Source organism: Oryzias melastigma, linkage group LG4, assembly GCF_002922805.2.
Source record: "Oryzias melastigma strain HK-1 linkage group LG4, ASM292280v2, whole genome shotgun sequence".
Lineage (NCBI taxonomy): Eukaryota > Metazoa > Chordata > Actinopteri > Beloniformes > Adrianichthyidae > Oryzias > Oryzias melastigma.
Window position 1 is genome coordinate 8,528,417 of NC_050515.1, and position 12,246 is coordinate 8,540,662.

General features: G+C 35.0%; 2 protein-coding genes across 3 annotated transcripts; both read right to left on the reverse strand.

Annotated features, from left to right (window-relative positions):
• Nucleotides 1-711: 711 nt before the first annotated feature.
• Nucleotides 712-6,257, reverse strand: LOC112150737 (deoxyribonuclease-2-alpha). Of its 2 annotated transcripts, none has more exons than XM_036211481.1 (7): nucleotides 5,819-6,257; nucleotides 5,467-5,553; nucleotides 5,227-5,386; nucleotides 5,062-5,143; nucleotides 4,828-4,986; nucleotides 4,563-4,754; nucleotides 712-2,660 (listed from the first exon to the last, which is right to left on the reverse strand). In XM_036211481.1, the coding sequence occupies exons 2-7, from the start codon at nucleotides 5,481-5,483 to the stop codon at nucleotides 2,296-2,298; spliced, it is 975 nt and encodes a 324-aa protein (XP_036067374.1). In that variant the 5' UTR covers nucleotides 5,484-5,553; nucleotides 5,819-6,257; the 3' UTR covers nucleotides 712-2,295. The 2 variants fall into 2 exon arrangements, with proteins under 2 accessions (XP_036067374.1, XP_024134975.1); XM_024279207.2 differs by having other exon boundaries at nucleotides 713-2,660; nucleotides 5,459-5,553; nucleotides 5,819-6,253.
• Nucleotides 6,258-6,490: 233 nt separating this feature from the next.
• Nucleotides 6,491-12,236, reverse strand: dnase2b (deoxyribonuclease II beta). Its single transcript, XM_024278943.2, has 6 exons — nucleotides 11,935-12,236; nucleotides 11,632-11,806; nucleotides 10,223-10,301; nucleotides 8,978-9,139; nucleotides 8,637-8,834; nucleotides 6,491-7,655 (listed from the first exon to the last, which is right to left on the reverse strand). Exons 1-6 carry the CDS (start codon nucleotides 12,042-12,044, stop codon nucleotides 7,303-7,305), a joined length of 1,077 nt encoding a protein of 358 aa, XP_024134711.1. The 5' UTR covers nucleotides 12,045-12,236; the 3' UTR covers nucleotides 6,491-7,302.
• Between the last annotated feature and the right edge of the window lie 10 nt (nucleotides 12,237-12,246).

A 12,246-nucleotide genomic window follows, 5' to 3' on the forward strand; every position in this document is an offset into this window, starting at 1 on the left:
AAAACTGTAAAAAATATATTAACTAACTGCATTCCTCCAAAATTCCATGAACGTGTTAAGATAAGAGATAAGATAGTCCTTTATTCGTCCCATGGTGGGGAAATTTCAGGGTTACAGCAGCATTACAATTAGAAAAAAAATACGTGCGGCTTCAAGAAAGTACAACAACAGACAATTATTTTGTCTTTAAAAGCAAGTACAGCACCAATGTTTGCACATATTCACTAAAAAGAGCCCAATAGTCATAAAATAATGTATTTAACTTAAAATAATTTAGGGACACAAACAAAGACACACCCTGACTGTAAGTAAAAAGAAGATTTTTATTTCATAAATAAACATGAATCTGTTAAGAAAAAAAAAATTCACACTGGGAGTCTGCAACCATTTAAAGAGCCATTCGGGTCGATTTCTCGCCAACATAAACCCAGTAGGTGCTACAAAGTCTTCACTCACACTCTATAAGATAAGATACTGATTTATATTTATAATTTTGTTAATGACATGATACATTTAAATAAACTATTGTTGTTTTTGGCATATATAAAGCATAAACATAAAGAGAAAATAGTTTGTTTTTTTTAAATATGAAATTTATAACTTTTGACTGAGCTTTGTATGATTTCCTTTCAAAATAAAAGACTTCCTACACCATAGGATCATGTCAATGCAGCAAATGCTGTATAAAGTATATATATATATATATATATATATATATATATATATATATATATATATACTGTATAAGTATTATTTTACAGTTTCTGGTGCATCTCATTCACACATTTAGAAATATAACTAACAAAAACTAAATCAGAGCTAAGTGGACCCCTATTATACATTAAACCATCATGCACACTTTAAATCCTTGAATTTTTTTTTTAAACAGCTTTAAAATCCAGTATATAACTTAAATTATGGTACCTTTGATTCTGATTGTCCTTACTGACATAAATTGATTTTCTTTAATTAACGAAGCTCAAAAAAAGTTCAAATGTGTCAGTACACTAAAAAATGATTGATGGATTGATGGAGAATTGAGGCTATTGCTGTTAGATCCTCGTTGAGGAATGTGAATGAGATGAATAAAGTTTAAGTTACCTCTTTAAATGTATTAAAACATTTCGTTTTAACCATAGAGCTACACATGTGGCTCCAGAGCCGCGGGTTTCAGACCCCAGATTCACAACATATCGGTTATACAAGTGCTGCAATTAAATTAATAATTTATTATTATTATTTTATTGCAGTGCATTCCATAATGTAAACAGTAGTGCTCACTGCTGCAACTGATCTCTGAATAAACTGCAGAAAGAACTAATAGATCAGATCCTACAGCAAGTTCAAAGACTTCCAATAAAAACAACAATTAGCAATAATAATAACAATATGCCTACTATATAAATATTAATTGGAGTATTGAGCATTAGCATAAATACTTTATATCATTCACATAAACATGGTTCTACAGTCTTGTCAAGCCTTTGACATGTTCAGACATCTGTGTACTCTGTGTAAGAACAAATCAAATTTTGTCTAAAAAAAAGCAAAATCATAATCAAATAACCACTGGAACCACATTTAAATAAAAATAAATAATAAGATAACTGAAACGGGACTTTGAGATTTGGGATTTGCCAAAAAACTATTTTTTTTACTTGCAAAAAGTACATTCTTGTCTTCAAAAATGAAATTCATCCTTAATAAAATGTCAAAAGCATTTATCCATTCCATTAGAGAATTTTTGAATCCTGCTAATATTCATTATTATTGTAAAAAGAATGACACATTTATATTTATGTAACATTTTTTGCATGATAAAATCACAAAATGCCATCTAAAAATAAAAGACATCATAAAACAAAAACCCAAACAGAAACAAATGTGAAAATCCATCCCCAACAGGACCTGCTGAAAGTGAAGATAACAATTAAAATCCTTATTAGACTAACATCAGTTAAAAGCTTTCCCGAATAAAAACATCTCTCAATCAAAAATAGGTTGGAAACCACAAAAAAAAGCAAATTGTTTCACATTTTTTAAATAAAAACTACATTAAAAAAGACAATGCAGTAATTTCAGGTAATAAAACCTCATGGTAATTTTTGATAATAAGTCATGAAGCTAATTTAGTTTTCTCTTAAAAGCATAAACAAACACATAATCTGTTATAACTCTTGACAGGAAGTAGTCCAGCAACTGATGATTAGGAAATCACTCTGTTACATTCAAGACACTGAAAGACTGATAAAATCTAAAATAGAAAAAGTTTTTAACATCAGTCAGCATTTCACCTCACAGTTCTCTCTTTTTAGCATCAGACTTTGTTTTACACGGTTCGTACTCTGAGATCATTGATCTGAAAGCCCTCCCCACGTTGTTGCTGGACATGCACAGTGCCCCCCCACCTCTGCTCATCTGACTCGTCTCTCTGTTCATGTCAGCAACACAAGTCCAGCTCTCATCCGAGGTCACGCACCATTTGGAGTGATCGACCATGTTATCGAATTTATCATTCTGTAACTTCACCGACTTCACGTTATAGACGTGATGAGGGATGCTGGAGCTGCAGTTGGAGGCCAGGGGGTCGCGCATCTTCCCCCAACTCTTGACGAAGAGATTCGACGGCAGTTCATTGGTGATAAGTCCAGAATACAGGTCTGCAGAAGCACAGGAAGTGATGCAGTTAACTTCTTTATTGTGACATTTTCTAAACATCTATTTGTGTGAATGCTGAGTCAGCATTCACACCTATTTCTCTTCTTTTCTTTATTTTGGACGTCCATAGGTCTTCAACCCCTTCACCTATTCACCTCATTCAGGTATCAAAATATTCAGTTCTTTTAGTGCATGGGTGCTTGAGAGTTTCAACTTCATTACTCAAACTTTGTAGTCTATTCAACCAACTATCGTTTTTTTTTTAACTCCATAAACATGTGGAATCTTCAAATGAACTGAAATTTCAGCTCAAAAAGACCTTCAACTACAGAAACCATTCAACTTTTTAAACTATTCAACAAACTTTGGGCTCTTGAATTAGTATTTTTAAAACTCCTCACGGTTTTTAAGATATTCAAGGTCAAAGTCATCAAGTCGTCTTAAATTCAGCTTGCATTAGTTAATGTAAGTAAATTAGCAATAAGCCTTTGTATTATTAGCACAAGTCTTTTGGACTCAGTAACATTTTTTTGATTACCGGTATTTGACATTTAGCTGTTATATTAGCATTATGCTAGCTGATTTGGCTAACTTGGTGTCTACTGTGGATTTTTATGCCAATTAAATGCTAGCGCTTTCAACTAATTTGTCATTTACTGAGGTTTTTAAGGGCTAATTTGGAGTATTGCTAATTTTTTAGCAACATGCCAGCTTTTTTGGCAAATATAGCAGCTACTAGGGTTTTTTTTAGGCTTATTTGGCATATGGCTAATATTTCAGCAAGCTATAAGCTTTAGCATCTTCAGCTTTCAGCACTAGCATCTTAAGCGCCACATTCAGCTTGCAGAACTCACACTAACATTATCACAGGTAATGCTATGCATCTACTTTGACCTGGTAGCTGACATGTGTCAAAGTTAAGGCCCGGGGGCCGGGTCCGGCCCTCAAGGTAATTATATCTACAGATAATTTTATTTTATTGCCTGATGTTATCTGACATTTATTTCTAACTGGTACAATTTTGACAAAATATATTTTTATGGAGAGTAAAATATTGAAAGCTATTTAAGGTTTAAGTTGATAATATTCCTGCCTGTTTTTATTTATGGTATTGTTAAAAAAGTGATGTTTCTTAAAGTTTTAAAAATTTAGTTTTAGTGAGTTGGATAAATGTTTATGCTGTTCAGCCTGTGAAATAAGGTGTGTTTTGAATTTAGGCCCTCTGTGCAATTGTGTTTGACACCCAAGAAACATTGTTCAGATTGTTCAGAATAGTTTTTTTTCAAAGTAAAAGCCTAATTTTGTTTGATGAAAGATTTCCGATTTGGTTAAAAGATCTTTCGTTTCCTCATACAGACTGCGACTTTCGGAGTTTTTGCCATTACTGTAAAAGACAATTTGTCTTCCAAATAACAATACATCTGTTTGTGTAGTGACATTTTTCTTGATAGTGTTTATAAACTGTACGTTTTAGCAATAAAATCTTCATTCCTGCCATCTGCTATCAGGCCATATAACCACCTCTGACTGACAACTGAAAGGAAACCACTTTGGTGCTTTTTCTTAAACTCTTTTTTACTCAGTTTTTTTTTTTTTTTTACATCTTTGTATAAGCCTGTATAGTCTTTCTTCTGCTGCTATGTGTATACATTTGTTTGTATGAATTTATATCTGCAGCTATGTGTACATATATTTATAAGAATGTTACGTCTATTGATTGCTCAGCAGTTTAATGTTTTTTTTTTTTTGTGTTTTTCTTTATTATTATGCCGCTTCTACAACAGAATTTCCCTGCAGGGATAAATAAAGTTGATCTTAAAAATCACATTTTTAAAAATTAGCTCAATCATTTTGTAGGTACATTTAGCATTAAAATAGTATCTTCTTAGATATTAAAAACTTACCATCTTTAAAGCGTGTATATTTTGCAAAGCTGAGGAAGCTGCGACCCCCCATAGATGTCAACTGCCCCACTTTGAACCAGGGCTCCTTTTTTGGGTAACAGCTTCGTTGTGCAACACAGCGCAGCTCCTCATGGAAGGTTGTTGAAAAATGAGAGTCAAAGGAATAAGGGTGGATGTACTTCAGCTGCAGCCCTGAAATTACATGTTTATTAAGTTTTAAATAAACCGTTAAAAAACATGCTGGGGATCTGAGGGCTTCACCTACCGATTTCTTTAAACTGAGCGTAGGGGAACGTAATGCACATGAATGTTTGGGCGTTTTTGTTTCCACTTTCTGGCCAGAAATTTTGACTCTGATAAGCTGGAAATTGTGGTGTACTGTGAGACAGCCAAACTCCAGTTTGTCTATCCAACATCACAACCCCTTCAAGCACAGAAAACATCTCATTACATCTTCACATATCTGATTTTTAATGCCATTAGAAAGGAGAAAGGGCACCTTTACTGTGACCATATGACGAAGAAGCAGCGTAAGGTTTTGGAGGCTGGTCGTTGTAGAGCAAATATCCAAAATTTTCAGTCTGAAACAAATAAACAAAAATGGAAAACTCATTGAATGTGCATCTTTCCTTCAACTTAGTAAAAGAATTTTATATTCTGATACCTTTCTGACATAATAGTCAAGCAGTGGCTTCAGTGTCCTCCCCACACAGCCAGACACGCTGTCAATTTTCTGGTTGCTGGCTGTCCAACCATTGGTGTTCTCATCCATGTAGTAGATCAAACCATCCTTTTTTGTTTTGGGCAGCTTGTATAGAATATACCTAATAGAGACAATGTCCTTTTATTAACCTCGTTTCTACACGGAACGGAAAATGAAACTAAAGTTTACCAACCAGTCCACCTCATCTCCACGGTCATTCCTGCATTTCACATCTGAATGAGCTCCTTGAAAAAAGATCCCAACGCTGACGAGGACTTTAATTAATACCTGGAACAAACCAAACAACAGGTGTGACAGAACTGTAAGGATAGAACAGAAGAATGGAGAAATGTAGAAAACCACTTCCTGGACTTTAGAAAATAGCATCAATTCATAAATAAAGTTTAAGTGAAAGTTAAATATTATATTTGCCTCCTAGTTTAACGATGAATTACAGTGTATTTGTACAGATGTAGTATGAAAACAAACAGGTTGAGAGAGCCTCTTATATGTACATCATAATATTTTACAAATATGTAAATAAGTCACTCACACTTGCAGCCATCCCTTGAGTTTAAAGTCGGTTCTACTCTATCGCTCTGGTCACATCCAGCTGGAAATGTAACTCACAGCTACACCTCCATTTGCACTTGTTACAGTTTCACTTCTTATTTAATTTCATTCTTCGCTCAGCCTGACGACACGCCTCCTTCAGTGAGTTTCTTTTAGATTATGAGGAACAGGAAGCTGTTTTTGAGGTAGGGCAGTCATTCTAAAAGTAAAGCTGATTGTGAAACACTGCACCCGTTTGGCATTTCCTTTGCAGTGCAGGACAGAAGAGCAGAAGTTATTTCTGAAATCATCTCTTGAATCATCTGCATCAGCCTGCTGAACCTGTTTGCTCCTTCTCTCTGCTGATTGGTTGTGTCATAACACGCGTGTAACTCCTGCCAGCAGAACCTGGATGAACGCTAGTCAAAACAACGACAGCTGTTTTCATGTTCCAACTCAAGATGAGTCTGACAAATGTGAATCTGTTTTTGTGCATTTTTATCATGTTCTTGTGGTATTTTTCTCCCAATGGAGGACATATATAAATAAAATTAAGCTTAAAAGTGAATTTCCGAGTATTTCTTTTGTTAACTCATTGTGAATAATGAAGATACAGCTGGAAAAACTTGTAAGTGTGACATAGAAAATACTACGGCAAGCCACAAGCTCAGACATATAGATCCATGAGTGTCTTCACTTTCCTTGTCTAAGATGGAATCTGACTTAAAACTGTACGTCTGGATAGCTCTGATATTGATCACTGTTTATTTTTGCTGTGCTTGTAATGTTAATGTTAATGGTATAAACAGATGATGATGGGAATTGGGGCGGGCTTACTCCGCTCCACAACTCAGAGCCAAATGTCTAATGAAGTCTAAAAAACTGCCAAACTGCAGAAATTATGTCCTAGAAAAAGACTCTTTATTTATTTATTTTTTTATTTTGGCTAAAAACAGTTTAATCTTAATAAAAAAAAACAAAGAGAAACTTTGAAAATGTATCAAAAAAATGATCAGAGTGGGACTTTAAATCAAAAATCTGCATGACAAAGCAACACTTAATTTAAAATAAAGTTACTCAAAGCACAAAATCTTTCTCAATCTCATTTTAGTTGCCAGTATTCACAATTCAAAACAACTTTAAAAAGGTAAATAAGAGTTCAATATCTTGCGCTTTCATTTCAACTAGCTTAAGATGTACATGAATGAAAATACAGGAATCCATTGACACCATAAGTTCTTCAGTAGTTCCATTAACTTGTCAAAACGTTTGTAAAACCTAAAACATCCGGCTAATCTCAGTATTGTCAGAAATTGAATCATTAAAAAAAACACCATACTTGGTAAGGTTTGATACAAAAATGTAAAAGCGTCACTAAAATTAGGGCTCAAACAATGAATCTGATATTGCAGTGGGTTTGATTGTAACGGTTGTTGATGCTCTTAGTTTTACATGATTTAATGAAGTAAATTTAAGGTAGACGCTTCAGTCATGTCCTGTCATTCTGCAGCTGATGTACCACTCCACCAGCTGTCTGAAGGCCTTGTAAATCACAGGGTTGTAGGAGCAGATCAGACCCCCGCCACGCCACTTCTGGGCCCACTCCCTGTTCAGGTCCCCCAGACAGGTTACTTGGTCCTCGTACGCTTGTGAGACGCACCACTTTGAGTGGTCGAAATAAGATCGGAAACGGACTGAAGTGGGAAGCCGGATCCTCTTGATGTTCATGGTGTGTCTGGGCAGTGAGCAGTTGGAAGGAAGGTCGTGACCTTGTGTCTGCCAGGACTCCACCAGAAGGTCAGCATCCAGAACCTGAGCCACCCAACCGGTGTAGATGTCTGAAGTAGAGAAAGGTCTGTGAGTGAGGTAGTTCAGCTGTACTTTGATATAAAAATTCAAATAAAAAACATAAGCTCCTGATACTTTTTTAGATACTGTATATTTAAATTTAAAGAGATAGAGATACATATGGATAGGGCTATAGATAATTAGAGATATTGATAGATACTATATAGAGACATAGACAGAGATATAGGGATATAGAGAGAAAGATATATATACAGACGTGGACAAAAGTGTTGGTACCTCTCAGTTAAAGAAAGACAAACCCACAATTCTCACTGAAATCACTCAAAACTTAGAAAAGTAACAATAAATAAAACACCTGTGATGTCAATTAAAGGACACACCTGAGTTAATCATGTCATCTGGTCAAATAGTTTTCAATCTTTCATTGAGGTACCATCATTTTTGTCCAGGCCTGTTTCATTAGTTTGTTCTTTTTAAATAATTATGTTCATCAACAATTCAAAATTGGTCCTTAGGAGAGATCTGTCAAAGGTCTGGCGGGGATAGGCTCCAGCAACAAAATGCATTAAACGGTTTTAGAAAATGGATGGGTGAATGAATGGGATCCAGAGGCAAATATGCCAAAAAATAGGGAAACTATACCAAGCTCTTCAGCTTCACCTGTGTTGTTAGTATGATCTACGATGTTCTGTTTGAGTTCTCTATTTTCTAGTTGCTAAACTTTTGTCTCGTCAATCATTTTTGAGGTTTTCTCTTTGTTCCGTTGCTCCCCATCTGCTTTGTGATTTAAGTCTCTTGAGTATTTTCTTCAGTTGCACTTCCTGTTTTAATTTAAATAGGTGTTTTCCTTGAATATTTTCCACCTGAGTCCTCTTTTTAATCGCTGCTTTTCATTAATCATTACCTTCCCTTCTCTCTGGTTACTGTTTTTGTATACCAGTACTGTGTTATAGTTCTTGTATTTGTGTTGTGTATTTAGTTCTTTTCTAAGTGTTGGGGAAACATGTTACCTTCAACAAAGTGCTTAGATTTAACAAAGCTGGTAAACTTTTCCCCTTGGCTAGAGACAAGGGGCTGCATGTTCTTATCAGAGGCCAGCGCTGGTTTGGAACCCTCACACAACTTGGCAAGTTGTGGCAGGTCAGCGGAGAACGCTGTGGGGACGGAGCAGTTGTAGAAACGTGGATACAGGTACTCCAGCTGCTGCGCTGCAGGAGAGCAGAGGAGAAACGATGGTCGCAGTAAACACCTACGTTTATGGAAGACTATATTTGCATTCTAGAAAACACATAAAAGACCACAGAGTTAATGTTTGATGCAGTACCGTTGCTTCAAAAGGGGTTTTTCTCACCAATTTTGAGGAACTGTGCATACTGGTAAGTCATGCAAAGCATCGTCTGGCCATTTAATTTGCCTGAGGATGGGTAGATGTAGCCCCTCTCAGGGAATGATGGGAAATGAGGGATGCTGTGTGACAGCCAGAACCCTTGAGCGCGGTCAAAGAGCAGAACCCCTGCAGGAGGCAGACAAACACAAGAGTGTTGAGAGACTACAGGCGGACATGCAAACACACATGCAGACCTGCAAACATTCACGTCAAAGTTATGTCAGAACGCTCAATAACTCAAGAGTCAACAGGAGTTATCAGTCTGATGCTCTTTGGACGTTTCCTCCCCTTATTGATCTACTATTGCAAAACTGTTGCATTGCATTATCAGATGGAAAAGCGTCTGACATTCACTGTTATCGTCACAACTTTAAAATTGATCTGAGGTCAGCCAAATGTGGAAAAAGGACATTTTAGTTAAGCTTCTCATAAAAATGTTTCTTTTAATGTATAGTCTCGCCTATAACTATAATCAATCAATCAAAAGGGGGAAATTTCTGGCGAGAGGAAAATAACACACGTTCTTCAAACTACACAATTGACGCAATTCCAGTGGATTCTGAAGCAAAAAAAAAGGGAATTTCAGTGCAAAAAATTCAAATTTCATCATGTTCAATGGACACGTTTTGAAGTGGGGCTTAAATAGTGTCTTAAAAATGTGCGTAGTGATGAACGACCATGAGTTTAGAACGCATTTCCATGGACGCTTTATTGGAAATAGTCGCTTTTACGTAAGTTTCCGATGGCGGTTTGATCGTAGCTTCAGAGCTAGCCTTCAATTATCCTTTAATACTGGAGCTTTTTGCATTTATGTTCTTTGGTTTGCTGTAACTTTTCAACCTTCAGAATCTACTGGAATTACGTTGATCGTGTTAGCCATTGAAAAGTTACCGTATGTGAAATATTTTGCGTTTAAGTGCCACAGGTGATGCCTCAGGTGTTAAAGGGTTAACAAAATAAAAAAAAAGTTTAAAATAGAGATTTTCAGAATCTTATTTATTATTTTTATTTTATCTTATTTTACTAATTCAAAAAATACAAAAAAAAAAAACAAAAATCTACATAATATACTAATAAATAAATACACAGGTATTCATCGCAATCCTCATAGAGCTCAACATTTTTAATTTTGACATCAATAAAACACATTTTAACTCAAATGCTAGTGCATCAGAACAGTCATTTCTGCTGTTGTTTATTGAAATGTACCTTTAGTGTGTCCATATGCTTGTATGTATTTCAGATCTGGCGGCCCATCGTTGTACAGAACGTAGACCGAGCTGTTAGCCTGACAAAGAAATCACATTTAACACACATCATCACCATCAATATTACATGTTTTTTTCTGAGGAATTTGCTTTTTTTAGTCATTTTTTTTTGTTTTTGAAGAAGCCTAATTGATTAATTAATTAAATTTTAAACATAATATAACATAATATATCAATAAGATGACCTTAAAATATGGAACTTCATGTAAATGTTTATGATTCCTGAAAAAGAAACATCAATTTCAGTTGCTATGTGCTATTTCATTATGAAGATTGCTTTAAAAAAAAAAAAAAACCTTAAAACAATTTAGAAAGTCAATTTTTTTTGGAAACATCTGGACAAAATTGGGTCAAAACAATCTGAAATTAATTGAATTCTATCAATCAAAACTTTTAAAGCTTAGTTGTTGATTGATTTATTTATTTTTTGCCTTTTGTGTTGTGCCTTAAGACAACCTAGAAAAGAAATAAACTGAAATGGAAGCTTAGAACAATGACAGCATTTAAAAAAATGCCAATTTTCTAACGAATCAGCACTTAAAAAAATGTCTACTGGCTGGCATTTTTACTTCTCCAAGCAGAATTTGTGTTTTTTGGTACTCTTTCCTGCAGCTTTGAAGCCAGATAAGTCAGCTATAACTGAAATTTGCAAAGTAATTCAAAGATATCTTATTTATTTATCGACAGAATAAAAAAATAGAAGGTTTGGACATTTATCCTAACAATAAACTCAAGTGGAATTGATCTACTAATGTTTTTTTATTGATCCTAACTTAAACGACACCTTGTTTGGTTGTTTGACTGCAGTGCATTTATGCAGGTTTGGGAAATTGGCTCAAACTCAAATAAAAATTGGGGGAAAAAAGGGATTTTATGTTTAGCCAAACCAGAGGTTTGCAACCGCTGCTTATCTATAGATAGATAATAAATCTATAATGTTCTAACAATCAATCAAGTGGTTTGGCTTTGTGCTTTAACAAAGTCAAGCTAAAACATTCTGAAAGACTTTTGAGAACCGTTTACAGCAGAAAATCAATTTGAGTGTCAGCAAATTTTCTAGTTTTGAGCAAATTCAAGGATTTATAAAAAGAACAGTTGGCTCTGATTTAATTTTAGTAAAGTAGATTAAAAATTCACAAAAGGAAAAATAAATGTGTTTTTTTTCTTCCCTGCTGACATTACACCATCATATATGCCAGTCTGACACAGGATGTCTTTTATTTTGAAAGGAAATTATGCTTATTTAGAAACCATCATACAAGCTATTTTGTATTTTAAAAAACACTATTTGAATCATTTTTATTTATGCTGTTTTATTAAGATTTGATGTTCTTATCTCACCAAACTCACCATGTAGGCTTTTCCCATGTACAGCTGATTCAGAGTGTTGGCTATGGCTCCTTGGCTGCTGTTGATCATATATTTGCTCATCTGCCATCTCGCTACTGATTCATCCAAGTACATGTACTCCACCCCACTCCCAACTTCATCTAGTTTATATTTTGGAAGTTTGTAGATGACAAACCTGAAAACGATTTAATAAAAATGTGTTTGAACAACAACAACAAAAAAAAAAAACCAATCTAATGTGCAGTTTCATCTACAGGATAAAACAGAAACAGGAGAATCAATCATATTAGGACATCAACTCACCAATCAACTGGATTCCCTTCTTCATTTAGACATGAAATGTCAGCAGCACACGGCAAACAAGTAAACAATAGGAGAGCAATCTGGCAGCACAAAGTGAAGCGTGTGACCATAATGAGCGGCGGATGCAGGCCAACGCTGTAGCCGATCTAAAAAGAGGAATCTGAAATCTCTTCGCAGGGTTGGTGCTTTTTACACAGTAACTTTGAAAGTGAACACCACAGCTGCATGGACATGGAATTGAGGAAGTTGCAATTTAGTCATATGACAAGAGGGTTCATAAAATATTTTGCAAGTTAAATGAAAGTGATGTTT